At 35.0% G+C, this 20,450-nt stretch overlaps 1 protein-coding gene across 1 annotated transcript in view; it reads left to right on the top strand.

Annotated features, from left to right (window-relative positions):
- Positions 1-20,450, top strand: part of LOC145680380 (chymotrypsin A-like) — a 229,164-nt gene that overhangs the window by 197,709 nt on the left and 11,005 nt on the right. Inside the window, exons 4-6 of the mRNA XM_081750811.1 lie at positions 11,775-11,940; positions 16,397-16,571; positions 17,474-17,571. Coding sequence (XP_081606937.1) covers positions 11,792-11,940; positions 16,397-16,571; positions 17,474-17,571 — 422 coding nt within the window. The 5' untranslated portion in view covers positions 11,775-11,791. The remainder of the gene's footprint in view (positions 1-11,774; positions 11,941-16,396; positions 16,572-17,473; positions 17,572-20,450) is intronic.

Raw genomic sequence — 20,450 nt, 5'->3', positions numbered from 1 at the left:
TGGATTATTGGACATAAAGGGCACATCCGTTGTATAATAGACAATATTGTTATATTTTGGAGGGGAAAATAAATTGTGTGAATCATAGTATGAACAACTTCTAAAGCCAAAATGTTATACAGCAGTTTAAGCTTAATGAATTTTAGCGTTGCGAAAGCAAACAGTGTAGAACAAAGCATCCAGTATGTTGAACATAAGAGAATTTAGGCTGCAAAGAAGGAGCGCACAGAATTAAATGTTTATAAAGGCTGACCTCGTGACAGATGTTAAGGATGCGATTCGTGTTTCCTAATTGCAAACAAGTGAAAGTCCTGAGACGAAAACGGAGGTACTTGAGAGGGTTAATATCCGGATGTGAGCGTTTCTTTCGGTAAACAAAAGAAACGCTGACCTCTGACCTCGGCCTCATTTTCCTTTTTAATTTCTGATCATCCACAATTCACGCGTGCAGACTTTTTTTTTTTCTTTCTAAAATATAATCAATTGTGTTGCAGTGCATTATCAGCTGCCATTTCGTTTTACATATGCACTTCCTTGACAATATGGAAAGCGTGCATTGTATGATTTATGTGCTTGCATTTCAGTTACAGGAAAAGAAAAAGATTTATTTTAAATACAATAACGCTGGAGTTTCTGATAATTGTGTCGTTCAAGTTAAACAGTCGTTTCTTACAGCGAAAGATGACGCTTTGTTTTAGAATTGAGAAATGCTCAAATGCAATTGTTACTTGATAAACAATGAGAGATTAATTTTAAAATATGCTATATCTTTCCTTTGTGTTCACCTGTATTCGAATTGTTGGTTGATTCATTTGTATTTACATCCTTTGTCAGTTAGGACTCCCAAGTATGGATTGATCCACTCCGGGTTTTCATTTATTTGTATTTACGTCCTTTGTCACTTAGGGTTCCCAAATGTGAATTGATTCATTCCGTTTTATGATTGATTTGTATATGAGTCCTCTTGTCAGTTATGGCTCCTAAGCATGGGTTGATCCATTTCGGGTTTTGATTGATTTATGTTTATGTCCTTTGTCAGTTAGGGCTCCCACGTATTTGTTGATCCATTTCATTTCTTGATTGATTTGTATATACGTCCTCTGTCAGTTCGGGATCCCAAATATGGGTTGATCCATTCTGGGTTTTGATTGATTTATGTTTACGTCCTTTGTCAGTTAGGGCTCCCACGTATGTTCCTGACACTTGAGCCGCCGACGAACCGTTTCATGACTCACGCGTTGATCCATTCCGTTTCTTGGTTGATTTGTATATACGTCCTCTGTCATTTAGAGCTCCTAAGTATGGGTTGATCCATTCCGGGTTATGGTTTACTTGTATTTACGTCTTCTGTCAGTTAGGGTCCCCAAGTATGGGTTGATCTATTCCGGGTTTTGGTTGATTTGTACTTATGTCCTTTGTTAGTTAGGGCTCTCAAGTATGTGCTGATCTATCCCCTTCAACACGGCGACAGTCAAGGCTTCGTTAAGAACACTACTTTTCTTTTTTCTTGTACTCGCAAAAAAAAAAAAAAAAAAAAAAAAAAAAAATCACAGACCAAAACAACTGCAAATCGTTGAACGAAACTTACACAATCACTGCATGCCGTTTCGAAACACAATGTAATAGAGGGTACTTCTATATCGATTTTAACCAACCCACACAATTGTGTTTCCCCATGTTGAAAGGGCTATTCCGGGACATATACACTGCTCCACAAAACTTAAGCAACTCGAAGAAAGTGGCAGAAAATAAAACGACTCGATCACTGCACCAAGTATAATGAACAAACAGACGGTCCAGATGCACAATGCAACACAAGTGAAGACGAACAATACAGTTAGCATGTACAGAGTGACCAAAAAGTTCAGCACAACGATACCTCAACAGGTGAAGCTGTATTGTGCGAGGGCATAGGCAGTCAATATGGCGTGCGACTACCACGAACAGCTATACAGGCACGACATGTGGCCTCCATGCTGCAAATCAAAATGCTGATCAAGTCTTGCGGCAGATGGCGCCACTCCTCGAGAAGAGCTGTTTGCAGGTCAGGGATAGTGCGTGCTGGTGGACTGCACTGCGCTATTCGCCGCCCAAGAGCATCCCACACATGCTCGATGGGATTCAAGTCCGGCGAATATGCAGGCCATGCAATACGCGTAATGTCTTCGCTCTCTAGATACTCGGACACAAGATGTGCACAGTGTGGGCGGGCATTGTCATCCATTAACAGGAAGTCTGGGGCTGGGCCAAATGCTCCGAGGTAATTGCGCACATGTGGATTGAGAATTTCATCCCGTTACCGTTCAGCTGTCAAAATGCTATGTTGCACAATATGGAGGTCTGTTCTCCCATCCAGCATAATTCACCCCACACCATAATGGAACCACCGCCATAGAACGGCCGTTCAGCAATGAAGGTTGGATGATAGCGTGTTCTTAGCTCTCTCCACATTAAAATCCGACCAGAATCAGACGACAGGCTGAATCTCGACTCATCGGAAAACATGACACGCGCCCACTGGTGTTCCCCCCATGCAACATGTTCCTGACACTTGAGCCGCCGACGAACCGTTTCATGACTCACGCGTTGTCCTGTAGTCTGAAACAACTCATTGGCCAGTTGAGAGCGTGAAGCTTGACGGTTACGTTTGGCAGAAAATGTGAGAAATAGATCCTCGATGGTAGGACGGCCTCCTGCATGACGTCTACTGACTTCACCTCCATTTTGGAAGCGACTTCACAGCCTCGACACAACACTTTTGTTCACGTTGAATTCCTGCGCCACTTCCACTTGCGATCGGCCCAATTCCAACCGCCCAGTTATTCGCCCGCGTTCAAAATCACTCAAATGTCGTCTACCAGCCATTGCAAGGTCTGTACCCACACAAGAACCAATAACTCAATGCTTGGAGCCTCGGACACTATTGGGCTGTGGTGTACGCCTCATGGTATAGGTTGTTCACCGCGCTTGCAACGGTGCTGCTTATGCGATAGAGTAGGTGCTCGCCTTGCCTGTGTGTCTCTGTGTATGTGCATGCCACTAACCAGTGTTGAATAAGCCCCACACGTCAGTTATACTACGTTCTCTCGGGTTGCTTAAGTTTTGTGGAGCAGTGTATTTGAGATAAACCTTCATTTATCTTGGAGGTGACTTAAGAATTGACTAACAAATTTGTTACTGAACCCACTTCAATTATATAGCTAGATTTCTGAACATTACATAGTTCTATTGCTATTGATGCTTTTGTAAAACTCAGGTATGTCATTTCCATTATTACAGCGTAACTGCATGAAACGCTCACACTTTTATGAAAAGTTATATTTCCCTAAAGTATCAATATCATTAAACTCACACATACAAAATATTTCTAGTTATGGCACATTTAGAGTAGAAAAGAAACTCAATGAACATACAGAAAAAGACAATAACACCATCTTACTTATACAACCACTGCAACTGGAAAGATCATTCGTTACCTCAGCCTAATTTTTAAATTCGTATTTTTTCCTGAGATTTAGATTGTAATAGTTGCAAAATTGCACTTCACTTATTTATTTATACTTGTAACCAAGATTCATTATTCAAGAGATGGAACATTGAATTCCGGATTTTTAACCATCCATATGAACAAAGCAACTCTTGCGGGGCAAGGCGTAGAATTCCTGGCTAATCCCATCCAAACCTGGACAGTTGAGTACCTCATTATCAGCAGGGAGGCTATTTAGGATAAGACCTACAGTTTAAAATAGAAGCGGGACCACTGCAGTGCGTTCCATTATGTGCACAAGGGGAATCAAATTCGGAGTCACGTGTACCAAAGTCAAAAAATCTTTTCTCAAACTCGACAGGAACAGGAAAATATCCATATACTCTTCAGAAGGAGTCGAAGCTCCAATTAGTGTCGCCCAATAATGAGACGAGACGAGACTCGCCATTCTCGAAGAATTCTTTCTTTTCCCGATTCTCAAAAAAAAAAACTATTCTTGTCTTGTTTTGTAAATTAATGTACGTACACTCATGTCCAAAATTATTGTCGCATGCCTATAAATATGTTGTTGTAGGAATATAATTTGATAACGAATTCGCCCGGTATTTCTTATAATGTTAGTATGTGTATAATCGGCAAAAACATGTATGTGGAAAATTTCATGTCAAAAGAGCAGTAAATAAGAACAATAAAATGAAAATAAAACTTTCTTGTCCATTTAGCAACATTTTATTTTACTCATTCTAATTTTCGTATTTATAATTCTTTTCCTATGAAATTTACAACAAATATACATTTCTCGATTATGCACATAGTATCAGTATTAAAAGTGGTACCCTGCAAAATCATTATCAAATTATATTCTTACAAGAAGACAGTTATAGATATGCGACAATCATTTTCGACATGAGTGTACATAATTTATATCCTGATTTGTTTCCCTTAACATCATTTAGAACTCATCAGAATCCTTCCGTGTCACGAGAATTCCACGAAGAGTGTGATATAACATTTGTTGCAATATATTTTGTAATGGCTTGCGTTCATTTAAACGTTGATAAATACTCTACATTGTGTTCGTACAATCTCTTCATCAATTTATAAATTTTATACTATGAATTCAGTAACACTAAAACAGTGTTTGAGATCTAGGACGGGTGAACTAGTCTTGCCCACGAAACTTGTGGAATTTCTCATATCGCGTCGATTCTTGTCTCGAAAGCGATACAAGAATTGTAATATGTATTTCTCATCTCGTGTCGTCTCAAATTTAAAAATTTATTCGTCTCGTTTTCGAGATGAGACTCGAAATTTTTCGTCTCATAGGCAGAACTGTCCTCCATGGGAAAGCCTAACGCTTCATATCGCTCAACTACGCTAAACCGACAGAATGTTTAGTTCCAAGGACGGATTCGAACCTTCGATCTTTAGGGTGGCAACACACTGAGGGACTAAATGGGTTGAAGCAAGTGTTGTGCTTCATTTTCACTACTATAAGGTTTGTCGGAAACCAGCTCTGCATGTAGGCCTATTCAAATAGGTCGGCCGTTCAGTGAGCAAGCGTGTGTTTCAGGGTTACTCGCAACGCCACGCAGCATTTAGAGCAGTGTCGGACACCTACCCTCATTTATTTTTTTATTTTATTTTAGTTTATTTATTTATTTTTTTACGCAACAAAATTGCGGGATCATTCCATCAGCGCATGTGCAGATCGATTAACATTGTGCCGAAGCAACAATTAAATACAGAAGAGTCTATACAGGCAGATAGTAGGCCCAACAGCGGAAAACGGTAGGCAACTTTGGCGCTACGCTTTGTCCAGCATTTAGGCATACCAAGAACTCAATTGCCAACGTAGCACGTATGAAAGTGTAACATTGCGATTGGAACTGTGAGATCTAAACTGTTGGATAGATGACGACAAGTTGTTGGTTGGCCAAAACTATAAAAATAAACACTATAATTTAAATGGTTACAACGAAGAGCCAACTCTTTCTTCAACTCGTATTTTTGTAATAACTAACTCCCAGCCATACCTCCCGTTAGCCTATTGTTGGTTGGCCAACGCACATGAAACAACGTTGGGCCAACTTGTTTCTCAACTTAATTTTTGCAATTACCATTTCCCAACCATACTCCCATTAGCCTATTGTTGGATAAATGACGGCAAATTGTTGGTTGGCCAACACACATTAAACAACGTGGAACCAACGTGTTCTTCACTTTTATTTTTACCATTACGAACTCCCAACTATACCGCCCATTACCCTACTGTTGGATAAATGACGGCTAATTATTGGTTGGCCAATACACACTTTTAAATTACGTTGGACCAATGTATTTTCCAATTTTGTGCAACTGCAAAATTCCATCTATGACGACATCAGTGTGCGTAAGGTTTGCCATGTGTGATATTATTATTATTATTATTATTATTATTATTATTATTATTATTATTATTATTATTATTATTATTATTATCTTCAATAATAATAATAACAATGATAATAATAATAATAATAATAATAATAATAATAATAATAATAATGTTTATTTCTGTGCCATGAACAGCCTAACGACAAAAATACAGCACTTTATCAGAGAAGATAAACACATATTATATACAATGTTAGCTACATACAAGACAATAAAACATAATGATAAAATAAAGTAAAATAACATCGGATTAATAATTCCTTATCAAATTAACACCTTTTTTAGTATCAAAATAGTCGTCATAAATAGTAAAAATAATATTTGTCAAGCTCTAAAATTCATGCTTTTATACTGATAAAAATAAATTAAACTAAATTAAAAGAATTGGTCAATCTTCTTAAAATTACAGATTTCGGATTCAAAGGAACTAATGTTGATATATTTCTTGTATTATAAATTGGTACCCTTATACCTATATTATGCAAGCAATATTCACTATTATAGCTATTGTCTAGTAGTTTCTTAATAAAATCTCTTTCAATAACTTTTCTCCTGTCGCTCAGTGCCTGCAATCCCCAAAATTGACACCAGTATTCATAACTACGTGAGTAGTAATCTCTATTCATTTTATAGCAGAGTAACCTAATAAAACATTTTTGTACTGATTCAATTTTGTTTGTCAATGTTATACCTATACTATTCCAAATAACTACACCAAACTCTAATTTCGATCTTGCTAGCATCTTGTATAAATATGCATATGAACTGGCATTTCTAAACTCAGGTCATTGTTTGAAAATAAACCCTATTATTCTTCTAGTCCCTTGGGTTGTATTATTTATATGCTAGGTAAATTTCATGTTTCTGTCAAATACTATACCCAAATCTTTAATCTGTTCGGCTTTATGCAATGTTACTCCATTAATTACATATTTGCTCACGTAGTATTGGGTTTTGTTAGTATATGATATGTATTTAGTTTTCTCACAATTTATTTTCAATAAGTTACTTTTACACCATGTACTAACAGTATCTAGATCTCCCTGTAGTAAGTAGTTATCATACTCACTATTTACTATTCTAAATAATTTTAAATCATCGGCATACAACAAAATATTTGTGTATTTAATTTTCTCAGACAAATCATTAATAAATATTGAAAAAAGAAGGGGTCCCAGAGGAGAACCCTGAAGTATGCCATTCTTTATATAACGTAACTAGAGGTTATTTGACCAATTTTTACTTTAAACGTTCTGTTTGCTAGATAGCTTACAAACCATCGAATGTACAATGGAGATAGACCTATGTTTCTTAATGTATCAATAAGAAGTTCATGCTCTATGGAATCAAAAGCTTTTGTCATATCTATATATATAGTGTCTACTTGTAATTTATTCTTAAGTCCTAAATGTGTAAAATCAGTAAAATGTAAAAGATTTGTTACAATCGATCTCCCTTTATAAAATCCATGCTGAAATTCACTTAATTTGTTTTTTTACATTAAAATATAAATGTTTGTGTATTATAATTTCGAAAATCTTGCAAAATGCGTTGACTAGTGTTATTGGTCTATATATTTTTTTTTATAATTCTACGATCACCTACTTTGTGTACTGGTACAATGTATACTTGTTTCCACATTGAAGGAAACTCACCATTTCTCAGGGATGCATTAAATATATTTGTTAAAACAGTTGACAATTCGGTACTACAGGCTTTAATTATATAATAGGGGATATTGGCAGGACCAGGATAATAATAATAATAATAATAATAATAATAATAATAATAATAATAATAATAATAATAATAATAATAATAATAATAATAATAATAATAGTTATATTTAAAGAAATTTTTGCAGTTACAGTTAAATTTTTGCAGTTACAATAACTTCCAACATGTTTATTATGATAAAAATAACAAAAAGTGAAGCAGATAATTTGTAGAAAGTAACATGACATAGCATAGGCAAAATACCTTGAAGCATGATCATAAATGATATTATCAGTGAATAAAAAAATTGAAGAACGCCAGAAATAAATCAACCGTCATCCCAGGCCCCACTGACGGAAGAAATAAAGGTTTTTATCAAGTTCTAATGTGGGCGAAAATTCACATCATAGCCAGACAGACGTGCAATTTTCTTTCTTAAATAACTTTGCAATGACCTTCGTCTCTTCGTTCTGTTTTTATTGACGAATAGGACTAGTCTGCAAACACAAACAGCCATGTTTCTACATAAATGTGCCCTTGTACACCACGAAAATTAATCACGACAAACCGCCAGCTTTACCTGTAATTTATGAACTAAAGAACAATTTATTGCTTTCTATATTTTTCAATTACGTCAGCATTATTCACCATAATATTCTTTTCGTTTAAAAAAAATTATAAGAATATTTGCGACTTTGGACAATAATCTAACACGCTTTAAGGTAATCTTAGTTGTCTACCATTACAAAATTTAGCCAAATTTAGAAGTTTAGTGTCCCTAGGCATGAAAAAAAAGTCTCACGTCATATTGTATTTTTACAAAATGTCATTTTTAGTATCCTTGTATTAGGTATAATATTCCTCCACCAGAGAACCATAACTTGTGGGGAGGGGGTAAGGTCAACTTATCCCTCATTTAAATTCATCAGCGCAAATCTGTCTTCAACATTGCGGAGGAATGGTAGGACATTTTTTTTTAAGCTATGCTCAAAATATTTATGAAGTTGGATAAATAATGCTGTGGAAGATCAGGGGAGCAGAGTTGTCTTGGACAGATTTGGGGCTTATTCTGGGGGGGGGGAGAGATGAGAATCATTGCGGTAGATGAATCAGATTTCTGAACTGAACCTGTATATTATAGAGACCACAATGAGGGACATCAATTTCATCTCACTTTCCTTTGTAGCAGTCGGACACAAATCATCACATTTCTCTCCCCCCCCCCAAAAAAAAATACATTTCAGATCGGATTATTGGGGGGATAGTTCCCACAGTTACAAGATTAGAGGGAACATGTCCCCCTCATGCCCCGGGACTTGCGATTTGAAGGAGGGACATTTCAGGATAAAACTTTCTTACACCATACGATATGATACGAACATAAATGTATGAACTTTGCATGGAATAGGTTCAGATAAAGGAATTTTAAATGAAATAAAATGTGAAGCCATTTCAATAAAATGTCTACTATTAGGGTCCCCAAAATAATATATATTTCTTGAGGCGTTGCGTTGTTTCAAATATTGTCCTCTTAATTTAACTTGTAAAGCATGGAATGGGCCCATCATTCAATGTCCAAAAGAAGTGAAAATAATTTAAGATACTACTGCTGCCCTATCACCTGAACAAAGTATATTTCCCTAAGATTAAGCATAAATATAATTTTGACCCTACTTTGGTAAAACACCGTGGCCCTTGCTTCCGGACGCTGAAGAGAAGGGGCGGTATTCGGGGAGAATTCTTTAATCAAGCGTTAGTAACGCGATTAGTTAGTATTGTATTAGTTCCGTACTAAATAGTGTGAGTTTGTGGTATTCAGAGTCGGCTTGGAGTTCAGCTAATACATTGATTTATGTACGATTTACTAATAATATCCCAATACATAGAGTGAGGAAAATAAATGTGGCAACTGCAGAAATTTAGATGTGCGCATGCATAGTCCGTAAAAATGAAAATCTGTAAAATAAGAAATTCAAACCGCCTTATGCCGAGATGTTCTGACGTATGATTAGCATCATACTAAATGTCTGACTACTGCAGGAAACAAATGTTAGTCGATCTCTTTAGTATGGTACTAATCACGCGTCAGAAAGACTCTGCATAAGGCCCAAAATGTTTTCTTTCTGGTTTGACATCATAACAACTTATAAACAGTTACAAAATCGGATTATAGTTAATTTATTGATTTTTGAGGGATGGATTTTGGCAGGAATAAGTAGAAGTCAATTAAGCGAGAACAGAAGGATTAATCTATGTTGTAATTTTAATTAAGGAAAGTTAACAGTGGCGGATATAGAAAGTAAAAACTGGGAGACGGCAGCCAGAATCCAGATTATGATAGGTACACCATGAGTTTACTATAAACTTTCAAAAAAATATATTTTATTAGATTAAATCATTTGTCACCCAAAAAAGTGAGGCACTAGGGTCCCCGACCCCAGGCTAGATCCGCCACTGAAAGTTAATTTATCGATTAATTGTATATATCCCTCAGAAAACTGAAAATTTTCTTCTGTCACTGTTCATTAAAAAAAAAAAATGTTATGCTATTGTAAATGACTCGGCTAAATAGCTGCTTGATAGTTAATTCACCCAAGGAGGTGAAAGAATAGAAAGACATTTAATTAACTGCCTTTGTATTCTCAAAATGTAAGTTTATTGTGGCTAAATCAGGGTACCCTTGTTCTAAACTAATTAGTCACATATGATGAACTTAGTCAACTGCTAAGTGCTAATTAGAGATTCTGAATATACTTTTGATAACCATGATTTAGTCAAACCTTTACTATGGCGCTAATTCAATGGCGAAACTGAGGGGCCCGCAGAGCCTGCAGTGCGGGGGGGGGGGGCACAGAGTTTGGGAGCCCACCGCAAAACAAATGCCAAGAATTATAGGCTACAGAAAGTGAGCTGAATACGGAATATCCATTTCCCTGAACAACAATGTTTACTTTAGAAAATTCATCCATTCTAGCAACATCAGTTTAAAAAATCATCTTAGCACTCAAAGGTTAAGGGAAAATAATTTTTGCCTTTTCCGGTGAGTATTAATTTTAATTGTAATTTTATTATATTCCATGGATTTATTAACCATTGTCTTCTACAGGGACATAATATAGTGGGAAACTAAAGGGCATGGGAAGCGGGGTCCAAAAATAATCCTGCGAGGGGGCGACATTTTTGCGTTACGCTACTGCGCTAAATATACGTCAAAACGACTCTGCAAAGCCTAAGGCCCAGAGAGTTTTATGCCGGTTTAAAAAGTTACGGACCTAGTCCTTTCCTGCCATTTTCCTTTTTTTATTAAAAGGGTGCACGATACCAGTTGCTTCAGCAAATTTATAGGCTAGTCGCCTGAGATCGCTTGGTTGAAAGGATCATCTGGAATTTAGAAAGGTATTTCTCATCTTGCAGGCCACACTAGTTGTCCGACGACCTTCAAAACTCCTATCAGCGTGCCTCCTTATACAGACACTACAATCAGGCTGCCCTCTTTGGTGGCCAGTAAGCTACAACGTTGTACTTATTATTAGCAATGCTCTCTACAGGCACGTTCTAGCTTACTGGCCGCTGGACAATCGTTCTATGGTGTGACGATAAATAGGAATGTTATTAAATGCGTTTTCGCCAGTATATATTATTTTAAAATTATTCTAGCGGTTGGCTCGCGTCCGGGGCGAAAATCCCCCCTCCTCTAGAGCTATAGAATCTCATCCGCCGGGCATTTCTCCGATCGTGTCAAAGTAGTTTGCCAGTATGTTAGCAATATTACTTTGATTCCTGTGGATTGAAATCTGAAATCAGCTCGGGGAGAAATTTGAAGTCGTTACTGGTTCCATGAATTCAGGAGAAATAGTTTGAACCCATTGGACTTCCGTGTAAGTGCACTAGTGGTTTCAAGAGTATCTAGATTTTATTAATATAACAAAAATGTGCAATAACTATAATGTATTCATCTTTCAAGAATATTTGCTTGTTGTAAATATAGGAGGAATTAATTAAATGTCAGTTAATGGTAAAGATAATAACTAAAAGCATGTGACCAGTCTGACAAGATTTACTTATTCAACGAAGTGGTTCACCTTTTCACTAAAATGAGATTTTATTTATTTTATTTTTTTTTCTGTTTTGTCAGGAGTGCTACAACGCAGAATGGCCACCGAGATGCTCCTGCTGACCCTGGTGGCCTTCATGCAAGTGACCTTTCGCCTAAATTCAGCGCAGATCCCTTCCACGAACGCTAATGAAGCTCACAACGACTTCGGGTGTGACTGCATGGAGTACTGGACATGTGTCATGAGGTAATGTAAAACCGGCAACAGACTGCAATGGAAAAGAAATCCTCTCTCAAAATACCGTATGTTAAAAGATTTTTTTCAGTTTTGTTTAAATGAAGTCCAGATTAGGATTTACCAGTTTTCGTGATATGTCAGAATGTTCACTTAAAATGTAGAACTCACTTTGTTTTAGCACACCTATAAAGGTATTTGCAGTGAGAGCCTTCAAAATAAACTAGTGCTCCTTAGATACATAGCAGATTAGAATTGTCGTTGATAATGTTGTCCAATGTTAACTAATGATAATGGTCGCAATATAAATATTGATTTTGAATTTGAAGAGTTCAGAATACAAATGGTTTTCAGAGTAATGGAAACATCAAGAGTAGGAAAAACCTCACAAGTAGACCTCACCACTTCGCCGTTGCGTTAGCAAAAGGGAACAACTACTGTCCTAGAGTAGGGTTGAATATAAGATATTGACAAAAATTTTAGCTGCTAATGAGCACTAGAAATATGGGAAAACGAAATAGAAACATGAATGTGGGAAAGCCATCTACAATATAATTTGATAGTTGCAAGACCGATATTTTTTCGAAATAGATGGAGGAACAATAGTTATGACTTCAACTATGTAAATCGAGTTAGGAGGGATGTTTTTATGACATTCTAGATCATGGCCGCCATCTTGAAATCCGCCATATTGGATCGACGTCAACTTTTTCAAATGGAAAGAGGGCCATGTGAGGTATCAAACAACAATGATTTTTTCCACCCAATCTCATACACTAATTAGTTTGTCCATATCTAGAACGGTTTACGACTTACAGTTCTTTCAATGTTGAAAAGTTCGTTGTTTCTAGCAGATAACTACAGTGGCAATGAACATAGCTCCAGACACAGCATTCTTACAGAACAAAATTACGGCAATGCAAGAAATGAAACTCCTCAGCATTCATAAAGCGGTTCTGACCTCGCCACTTCGTGTGTGCGTTTGTAGATTCAAACTGAAACTATAAGCAGTTGGGGCAGCACGATGAAGAGAATAGCAATATTGGTTGCCAATGGCATTCCTGGTCGTAGCAGCTACGGTATAAAATAGAAGCTTACGTGCATCGTGTACCATTCTACAGCGACAAACTCTTTGTAAGGAGACAAGTGCAGGAAATATATTATTCTTACTATGAGTTCTACCCGTGAATTTGGAAGTGTTTGAGAAATAGTTATTTCGTTTATTGCATTAAGCTTGTAATTCTGTGAGGTGTGTGCGTGTGTGTGTGTTAGGGAGGGTGTGTGCAGGCAACAATTCTAGACTAAAAAACGACACACCATGGCGTTAAATAAGGCAAATATCGCTATGTACCTCCTGCAGCAGTTACAGACATTACGGTTCAAGCACAATGAAACAAATATATCAGAACAGGAAAGAGTAATCGCAGATGACATAATTAGATTCCTAGCGGATGAAGAATTGGAATTCGAGATGGAATACACTCTGGATATTCTAGAGGAGGCACATCATGAGATAAACTATCAAGAAGCTAGTGTGGAAGCGGAATGATATGTGAATTGCTATTGGTCGAATACAGGGAGCAGGAATTCACTTATGCTGGATACGTGAGAATTATTTAATAATGAAGAGGTGCGAAGAACAATAGCTCCACCTGGAAAATCAGTGGAAGTGTGACAAATTCCAAAAGGTACCACCGGCATATTTCAACCTTTCAATGTATTTTTTTTTAGACAATACAAAACATTGGCGTAGTATATGTGATTATGCAATAAAGGACGAACATTTCCATTCAAAACTGCATGACAGAGATACTATTGTCATTCTGCATTCCCTTGTGTACAATCAATTTCAGTCTCCTCGCTTCACAGGAATGATTCAATAAGCATTTTGTAAATCAGTATATATTGATGAGCCGATCGAATGGTTCGAAGTGCCGAAGAAGCACGGTTTCAATATTTCCGGCATTAACTTTTGTGATACTTGTGACGCTTCATTTTTTATTAGGTGCTCATGGTACTCTGCAAAAATCTGTTTTGACAGTTTCATGAATACTGAAGACTTGCACTTCTTGAATTGCCGTAATTTTGTCCAGTAAGAATGCTATCTCTGGAGCTATATTCATTGTCACTATAGTTATCTGTTATCTGCTACAAACAACGAATTTTTCAACATTGAAAGAACTGTAAGTTGTAAACCGTTCTAGATATGGACAAACTAATTAGTGTATGAGATTGGGTGGAAAAAATCATTGTTGTCTGATACCTCACATGGCTCTCTTTCTATTTGAAAAAGTTGACGTCGATCCAATATGGCGGATTTCAAGATGGCGGCCATGATCTGGAATGCCATAAGAACATCCCTCCTAACTCGATTTACATAGTTGAAGTCATAACTATTGTTCCTCTATCTATTTCGAAAAAATATCGGTCTTGCAACTATCAAATTATATTGTAGATGGCTTTCCCACATTCATGTTTCTATTTCGTTTTCCCATATTTCTAGTGCTCATTAGCAGCTAAAATTTCTGTCAATATCTTATATTCAACCCTACTCTAGGACAGTAGTTGTTTCCTTTTGCTAACGTAACGGCGAAGTGGTGAGGTCTACTTGTCAGAAGTCTAGGTTTGCAACGGTCAGGTGGTGACCGCATCGCCAGACGTGATAAATCTAATGAGTTATCATTCACTTTATTTCAAACCATGACTATGTATGGCGGACGTCCAAATATATGATCCGCAGTGTATTCGGCCAATCGTAAAACATGGTGGTCCCTCTGTGATGTTGTGGGATGCAATATCCTGGTTTTCAGTGAGTTCTGTGCTCATCCTTACCAGTCGCATCACTGTCCTTGATTTGACGCCATTTTAGAGAACCATGTGCATTCTATAGTCCAGGTATTATTTCTGGGCAATGAAGCCATATTCAATGATGAAAATGAACTCATTCATAGAGTTGGAGCTACTCTTCGTTTCTGAGATCAGAATGTCGAGCTACGTGATTATTGTTTAGGCATTCCTGCAGCTTGTAAGACCAAGACCAAAAAGCAAAGCAATATAACACATTTTCTCAAAAGCATACCCTAACCGAAAACCATAAAGAAAGTGCGCAAAGAATTATAAACAAGAAGAGAGGGAATTCACGTGATAAATCAACTGTCTTTGATCAACCAAATTCTTTATTTCTGTTTAGTACATTATCTGCAGTTGTGTTTTTGAATGTTGTTAGTTTTTTTAATAAAATTATGTTAGAACAAAACATATTTTAGGATTGATGTAATGAAAAGATACGTTAGTCTCTGTTCTTGAATTATTTTCCGAACTAACAATCTATAAGATAATAATTCCAATATGGACTAACGAAAACGCATACATGATCATTTCATAGGCAATGTCTTCACTCTTTATTGGTTCTTACCAGGATCATTAACAACTCAAGAACTAGATATTATACCGAGTTTGAGATATTACACATTTTAATCATTATTATATTATCATACTAACGAAAATCACGAAAATCTACTTAGTATAAGTCAGAGAGTCTTGTCCCTCCCAGGCAAAATCTGAAAAGACGCTACTGACCACTAATGTTTGGTCCCGAACTGTTTCGCAGGTATATTGGACGGAAACACACTACATCATATCTTGCATTAATATATAGACAGAAATCAGCAAGTGTAGATATCTTCTTTAAAAGAAACCTCTATTGACCATAACCCTGAAATTGTTGCTTGAGATGATCTCATACCAAATTCATGCGAGGCATTTGGTTTAATCGCTTCTTTTAAACGCTGGCGCCGACTTGATTAATTGCCAAGAGATGCTGAAGGACTTCGTATACGTCAGGTAAAGAAAACATACTTGCAAAGATAGAAAAAAATATGAACAAAAAACCTGTTTCAGGATCAAGTGGTTTTAAAATTTTTAATGTAACATTTGTGATTTGTTTTATTTTCCCAAATTAATATAATGTACGACAACGTTACGTGAAAGTCTCTAGTTTTCATTAAGATTCGTGCAGACTGCCCAACACTTATAGTGCATTAGAAAAGAAACAAAGGATGATTAACGTGAAACTACTTATAAATATCAATACCATGTGTCTACCTTCATAAAGAACTCGAAGAAGCTTGCAATAGAATCAGTGAAATGTCTGATGAACATTACAATACACGACATAATACCAGAAAACCATAGTAGAAAATGTCGAATTCTCGTCGAGAAAGCTTAAAGCAACAAATACAAATGTATTGTTGCCAGGTCTTAGAAGTTTTCAATAACAAACTTTTAAAATATCATTAATTGGACAACTAAAATAGCTTGCGTTTGCCGCTTTCACGCAAGTGTGCACTAATATTCGCATCTTATGTGTAAATCCCTGAAAATAATGATAATAATAACTTCAATAGTTCTCACAGTTCTTGTGTTGTGTTCCTTTTAATTATTTGTATGTTTACTTTTGCTGTTTCAGTGGGGGAAATCCATATAGTTACTGTGGGATATCCGAATCCAGTGTATGTTGTTTTGTTCCTAAAAATGCAAAACCTGTGGGATTCTTCCCATCTGCCATTAAATCTCGTTGTGGACGCAAGGGAGTAGACAACGGTAGAGAAGGGTTTGCTGAACTTTCTGAATGGCCGTGGCATGTGAGTAGAATTTTGGTTGATAGATTTTTTTATATATATTTTTGGTTCTAAATTAGTATGTTAAAAAAATAAAAAAAAACACTAATAAAGATACCAACCAAAGATCCCATTAATGATGAACAAAATGTAATTGGTCAACAGGAAGAAATAAATCTTCAGTGACACCAAAAATCTTATAACTATTGTGATGAAATTGGTAAAGAGTTTGAAAATAACTTCTTTTAAACTATATTTTTCTTGTATTTTTATTTACTTAGGGCTATGTTTAGTTGAAGAGGTCCAGAAGCACGTAAAAAATAAAAGATTTACAAGAGAAATGAGTTGAAGTAACGGAATTGTAATTGATTTCTGTGTCATTTAAGAATTGTAACCGTACTACATGTTGTAGAAATGAGAAATGCAAAATGCTGTAGAGGCTATATGTACTTACCGGAAGCTCACATAAGGGAATATGTATGCAAATATGCAAGTAGTTGGCCCTAACGTAACCTAACCAAACCTAACCTAATATTAATAGAAATAAGCGAAATTTTATCTTTTTTTTTCGAAAATTATTCTGGACTCCTTTAACTAAGCATAAAAAGCCTTTACTTATTCTGATATAATGTTATGTGCCTTTGATAAAATTTTCCATCTTTTCAAGTAAAAGCGTAACTCTGAATTTAATATAAGACAAAATTAACAATAAAGTTACCATTGTTGAGGAACAAGTGTAATTAGGATATGTGTATATTGTAATTTATGTACCTAAATTGGAACAGGTTGAGAAAACAGATTTTACAGCAGTCCTAACTCAGATATTGTAATTTTGTTTTTATACTTGCTTACCAAATAACATTGTGTTTAATCATATTAAGCAACATTTAAAGATACATATTGTTTTATTCTTGTTTACAATTTAGGCGGCAATCCTAGAAAAACCTGACGACCTCTACGTATGTGGAGCATCGTTATTAGATGAAAGCTGGGTACTCACTGCTGCTCATTGTGTGGATGACTAGTAAGATATATATTTATATTTATTTTTTACAATTTTCTTCCGAAATATTGCAATTCTTTCAGTGTATTATTAAACTTGAGCACTTTCAATTGTCTACACAAGATACTGTCATCAGGCAGACATAAGAAAGAAACGATATAAACATCTAACATATACAACGAGATTGTTCATAAATTCATGAAACTTTTTTTTTTAAAAATATATATAACAAATAAACTATGCAACACACACCAAGTCTGGGAACTGAAGTGACGTCATTTTCTTAGTCTGTATGTCTTATCTACTTTTGTGGCAAATGTCAATTGAAGTACACTCGAACGTCTCTGTGATAGTGAGCCGAACAGTCATCTTGTTGATAGATATTATATCTTCATTCAACCAGACAGTTTTTATTTTCAAGGGACGATAAAAGAGAAAGTACGGTGATCGTGAAAAAATCAGTTCGAGTTTCAACGGATTTTATTTAGAACAATTCAAATTATATATTCTCTCTACTCCTAATTTACCAATTAATTTGTCTTCTATGTTACTTAAGTTTGACATAGTAATAAAACCTTTAGAAAGCTATCATGTTCTTGAACTCCATCCTATTCCTAATCGCCATCTCTTTTCTTGCATAATATGCACAATCTGTAGTGGATTTATGCAGATGGTGTCATTTCTTTAAGATAATCTCATATTAATTAATCCACTGATGATAAACAAAAAATTGATACAGTAAAGCTGGTGGATACCCATAAATAATAATATTTAGGCAATATATATTTAAAGCCACAGTTTTCAATTTTTAATTATCTGAAAGCATGATTTCAGAAAACAAGTTATAACTATATTTTAAAATGTTATTAATCCCATTTCTATTATTATATATTTGTATATCACAAGAGTATATCTAGTATTATATATTAATATAATAAACTTATTTATTAAATTATTGTAAAAAATATTATAAAATCTAAAACAGCATGTTAAAAATATTTTATTTTGCTGTAATATCAAAATAAATAATGTCAAAAAAAATGGTTAATCAAAATTTCATTTAAAAAATCTTAAAAGCACATATAAAATTTTAACCAAATTTTAAAAACTGTATTATTGCAGTTCAGCACTTTCCACTAATATATAATCTTCAAATTACTTTCTAAATTTGTACTAAAATAAGTAATAAATCAAAAATCACAAAAATATTTATTCAAAAATACATTTAAAAACTTCGTTTTACTTCTAATACGTTTACTATAATTTTCAATATATTAAAAATTTAAGTTTATTACTTTAAAAATAAAAAGCTAAAGCTAAATACATTATTTTCATCATCAAGTAATAAACACAGCATAAAAATATATTCCTTTCAACCAAACACCTGCCTACAATAGTTTAAGTCTAACACACATCCAAAATAATATCATTCAAACATGTTACACAAACTATATAATACACACTAAATTCAATTTATTATAAACACACGTTTACTAATTCAATAACTTGTTTTTCATTTTTATCACATTTCTGTTTAGCCATTAAACAAGCAATAATAAATATCCCCAAATCATCAACATCTCTCGCTTGTACATCATAAAAACATTAAAATAAACTATTACCTGTAATTCCAAATGCTAACAAATACAATCTAAATTACTGAAAAATCTCTAATTACTACATCCTACATAATTTTATTTTTTTTAAAAAAAAAAATCACATGGTGGAGACGCTGGGTAGATTCTTCAAAAGAGTTTTCGAATTTTCTTTCTAGTCACAACAATAAAGATAGTTTGCTGAAAGGTAAAATTCAAAAATCACTATTTTCTCAAACTCGTCTCTAATGATTTTGTTTATATTTCATAAATCAATATTTCAGTAACATTATTGTTGGATATGTCATTTTTTTTGAAGAAAATCCAGAAGGGGTAGTTTATTCTTCGGAATTACTTTTTTTCGGACTAGGTGATGTTCATATTTCATTAATAACCTGACAGTAACCTATGACTCATTCGCACAAAAGGTAGTTTACTCTTTGGGTAATTTATTTATTTTAAGCATTTTTTTTTCAAATACAATGTGATTTTGTTGATATTTCGTTAGTAACCATTGCAGGTGAGTTTTCGTTGGACGAAGTTTTCCAAAAACACCTTATACTTTTACATGGATTTCACAATTAACTATTTCAGTAATTACTGCAGGCTAGAACTCAACGTGATTTAGCTTAACAAATTGGAGCAAGAAAGTTTAGTGCGGTGACTCGTACCTTTTATTTAACATGTTAACACTCGAAGTAATTTTTTTCTAGTGACAGTGGGCTTTCGAAATAAAATTGATTCTCTTTCGGTAACATTATGCCGATTCTACTTTCCAGAAAGATGGAAAGTTGATTCGTTGATTCGAAAGTCGATTAAGTCTCCAAAAGTTATCAACTTTACATCTCTGTTACCTTTCAATACAGAAATTAAGACAAGTATCTTTATTTATATTTCTGAGATCCGGATGAAGCTAAAACCTGTAGTTAACACTTTCATGTCTTACGCATCTCTCGTCAGATTATTGATTGCTGAAGGCAAAGCTCTAAACTTGAATCTGTAGTAGACTTGCAATGTATTAAAACTTCCCAGACACAATTCACAGTTTTTTCACTTTCAATTGTAGATGTACCGACCAACGACTGCACAGAAGCCTTCAGCCCTACATTTCCCATACTACTTCTGAAAACAAGTAGTTTCAATCTGGAATTCTCCTCAAAATTGTAGTTGCACAGTCACAATGGACAAGATTCTTGCGTATTTCAAAGTAACACAAAATTATTGATCCTGATTATTCAACGTCATACTTACTAATCTCCTAGTAACAAACCATTGCAACTATTTATGGACTTTTCGTTACAAAAA

This window comes from Thermobia domestica, chromosome 3 (genome assembly GCF_964235325.1).
Source record: "Thermobia domestica chromosome 3, izTheDome1.hap1.1, whole genome shotgun sequence".
In the NCBI taxonomy this organism is placed as follows: domain Eukaryota; kingdom Metazoa; phylum Arthropoda; class Insecta; order Zygentoma; family Lepismatidae; genus Thermobia; species Thermobia domestica.
This window is presented reverse-complemented; position numbering and strand designations above follow the sequence as displayed.